The following is a 964-nucleotide window of genomic DNA, read 5'->3' as shown; positions in this document are numbered from 1 at the left end:
CTCTCTGCCCCCGTTTCTCCCCCATGCCCCGTGCCTGCGTCTCACTCTGTCCCTGCTCGCTGTGTTACAGACGTCTCCATCGAGATGCCAGACGAGCTGGACATCTCGGCCCTGCGGGGGAGCGGCCTGCAGCCGGGGGAGGAGGAGTTACCTGAGCTGGCCCCCCCCCCTCGTCACGCCGGATGAGACGAAAGGTAGCCTTGGCCTGTGTGGCCTGGACGATGACGATTCTCTCTGCTCTGCCCAATTCTCTTCTCCAACATGTTAGTGTCTCTTTCTCTCCCTCTCTCTCTGTCTCTCCCTCTCTCTGTGGCTCACACCTGATACCACCCCGCCCCCACCTTCCGTTTGCCCTCCCTGCATTCGGGTGCATGGGTGCCGCCTCCCACAGTTGAATAGCTGGGAGGGAGCAGTGGTGTGTGGTTGGCAGCCCTTCTCTGTGGGGCGAGGTTGGGAGTTGGAGGGGAGAGAGAGCGAGATCTAATCCCGCTTCTCCAGGTTTGCTCCAGAGGACGATATTGCAGCCTCCCACAGTGGAATAGCCAGGTTGGGGCAAGGCAACAGCTCCTTGGCCGGGGTGGGGAATGGGAACGGGGATAGGGCGGGGAGACGCATCATATGGGGCTGTGTCAGATCTAGGAGAGAGAGAGCACGCTCCCCGTTTCGCTGTAAGGGAGGGTGCAGTGCAGCCTCCCACGGCCGCATAGCCTCCTCCGGACTCAGAGGAGGGGTGGCGCGGTGGGAGATTTAAGGAAGTGTGTGGGTTGGGGCGGGTGCAGGTTGGGGAACCGGTTCTGAGCAAAGCCATCACACACCACCCCACCCCCCCCCCCTCCATTTTTGTTCTGAAAGGGAGTACAGTGCAGCCTCCTGTGGTTGAATAGCCAGGAGGGGCAGGGTGGGTGGCGGGCCCTGGGTCTTTGCGCTGTGGTCTATTGCGGGTGAGGCGCGGCACTGTTTGCTC

General features: G+C 61.9%; 1 protein-coding gene across 1 annotated transcript in view; it reads left to right on the top strand.

Moving 5' to 3' along the window:
* The window catches only part of LOC109926524 (ubiquitin carboxyl-terminal hydrolase 5-like), a 17539-nt gene that overhangs the window by 14449 nt on the left and 2126 nt on the right, over window positions 1-964 (top strand). Inside the window, 2 exon segments of the mRNA XM_048620973.1 lie at window positions 71-162; window positions 164-263. Of these exon segments, the coding sequence (XP_048476930.1) occupies window positions 71-162; window positions 164-263 (192 nt within the window).

Source organism: Rhincodon typus, chromosome 49 (genome assembly GCF_021869965.1).
Source record: "Rhincodon typus isolate 14 chromosome 49, sRhiTyp1.1, whole genome shotgun sequence".
Lineage (NCBI taxonomy): Eukaryota > Metazoa > Chordata > Chondrichthyes > Orectolobiformes > Rhincodontidae > Rhincodon > Rhincodon typus.
Note: the sequence above shows the minus strand (reverse complement) of the source record. Positions and strands in the feature narration are given on the sequence as shown.